The sequence below is a fragment of the Emys orbicularis genome, chromosome 12, assembly GCF_028017835.1.
Source record: "Emys orbicularis isolate rEmyOrb1 chromosome 12, rEmyOrb1.hap1, whole genome shotgun sequence".
NCBI lineage: Eukaryota > Metazoa > Chordata > Testudines > Emydidae > Emys > Emys orbicularis.
Window position 1 is genome coordinate 40,791,716 of NC_088694.1, and position 2,366 is coordinate 40,794,081.

General features: G+C 43.3%; 1 protein-coding gene across 1 annotated transcript; it reads right to left on the minus strand.

Annotated features, from left to right (window-relative positions):
- Window positions 1-1,016: 1,016 nt before the first annotated feature.
- Window positions 1,017-1,994, minus strand: LOC135887243 (olfactory receptor 11A1-like). Its single transcript, XM_065415014.1, has one exon. The coding sequence runs from the start codon at window positions 1,992-1,994 to the stop codon at window positions 1,017-1,019; it is 978 nt and encodes a 325-aa protein (XP_065271086.1).
- Between the last annotated feature and the right edge of the window lie 372 nt (window positions 1,995-2,366).

The window sequence follows — 2,366 nt, forward strand, 5'->3', positions numbered from 1 at the left end:
TACATGTAACCATTGAGGCGGGGAACTAGGACTGTGCCTCATCGAAAATAAACCTGGTTGAGTAATTTCACCAATGAACCGAGCCTGTGGTCTTTCTTTATGAACAACATCAAGGTCTGATAAGCTGCATTCCCTGTTAGTGTAGCTGAGGTCAGAGCTCCAGACACAGCAGCACTCAGCAGCTTTAGCTTTGCAGCAGCAACACCCCACTTTAAGAAGGATGTGGATGAATTCGGCAGGCTGTGGGCAGGAAAGATCAGGGAATGGAAGAATGTTAGTTTCCACTCCCAGTGACCTGGCCAGCAGCAAATTACTGCTGCCAAGGAGATAGGGGGAGCATTCTTCCTGAGTCATAAACCCTTCCTTTGGCTGCTCCTGGGGCTGTATGGCAGAGACCCACCATATCTCAGATGAAGTACAGGAGTATGGGGGGAGGGATAGCTCAGTGGTTTGAGCATTGGCATGCTAATCCCAGGGCTGTAAATTCAATCCTTGAGGGGGCCATTTAGGGATCTGGGGCAAAATCAATACTTGGTCCTGCTAGTGAAGGCAAGGGGACTGGACTCAATGACCTTTCAAGGTCCCTTCCAGCTCTTTGAGATAGGTATATCTCCATATATTTTATTTATTTATATGTAACATGTAGCCATGGAACCTTTAATAACACAGATGGAGGCCAAGTCATCACTGAGAACTCTTGGCACATCCATACATTTACCTTCTCTCATGGAATCATTTTAGGATATAGAACTGCAACATGTGAATTGGCAGGAAAGTGGTGCACTGAATGTCTCAGAATTTAGCTTTATGTGCTAATTCCCCCCCCCTCATTTTATCACATCACCACAAGTACTCAACACTCAGACTGTGCCCTTAAAAATCTGCTCTAGAATTCAAAATGTCCTTATTCACTAGTTCAACAGGCACAGATAATTTACACAGATAATTTAGGGCTACTCACATGAGTCAGACTTTGCAAGTTCATATCCCAATGATTGCCCCATTACATATGTCTGTTATCTTGAAATATCTGTGTTCTTGTAAAAGACAAAAAATTTAAGGACAGCTTTCCTCAAGGCTTCCTTAACCTCCTTGTTTTTCAGGCTGTATATGAGGGGGTTGACCAATGGGGTTAGGGCTCCATAGACAACAGAGAGCACTTTGTTCAGGTCCCTCAATGCCTCAGAGCCTGATAGCAGATACACAATGACTAGAGTTCCATAGAAAATTGTTACCAGAATGAGGTGGGAGGAGCAAGTGGAAAAGGCTTTTTGCCTCCCGGTGGTGGAAGGGATTCTCAGGATGGCAGAGATGATACAAACATAGGATGCCAGCGTTAATAGAAATGGAGGCAATGTGAATGTAGAGGAATGTATGAAAGCAGTAACTTCCAGCATGTGGATGTTGCTGCAGGAGAGGTTTATTATTGGGGTTAAATCACAAAAGAAATGGTCAACTTCATTGGGGCCACAGAATGTTAATTGGGACATCATAAATATTAAGATGGCAATAGATATAAATCCACCTATCCAAGACCCAACCACTAGTTTGATGCAGGATCTGCTGTTCATAAGGGCTGCATAATGCAGGGGTTTGCATATCGCTAAATACTGATCATAAGACATCATAGATAAGAGAGAACATTCAGTGGTGGCCAGAGAACCAAAGAAATAAAATTGTGTGATGCAGCCTCTAACAGAGATGGTTCTGTACCCAGTCAGGAGACTCGCCAGCATCCTGGGAAGGATGGTGGAGGTGTAGCAGGTCTCCAAGCAGGCCAAGTTCCCCAGGAAGAAGTACATGGGGGTGTGAAGGTGCTGCTCAGCCACAACTAGCGCAATTATGAGGATGTTCCCGACCATGGTCACAATGTAGATCACTAGAAACAGCAGGAAGAGAAGGATATGCAGTTGAGTGAGAGTCCCGAATCCCAGGAGGATGAATTCTGTGATGATCGTTTCATTTCCCTGTTGTTTGCTTGCAGTAGGTTTCATCTGGGCGAAATAAAAACAAATACTGCAGTTTATAGTCTAACATTCAAAGGAGTCAACATTTTAACTCCAGTGTCCCCCTGTTGGTTGCCATCCTAATGACTGGGTCAAGATGCCAGATGGTAGAGGCATTCTGGGTGGAGACACTCTTCCCTCCACTGTGAAATAGTTGATGATATTACCACCTACCATTATCTTAATGTAAGTTGAGATTTATAAAATGAGCTCTGTACATAAGCTCAGTTGCTCTTGTGTAAAATGGAGATAAAGATACTTAGAAAGTTCTTTAATATCTATGATAATGATTGCATTATCACTTCTAGGTATTATCATACTGCTATGAGACCACACAACTTTGAATATACTCTAGGAAGA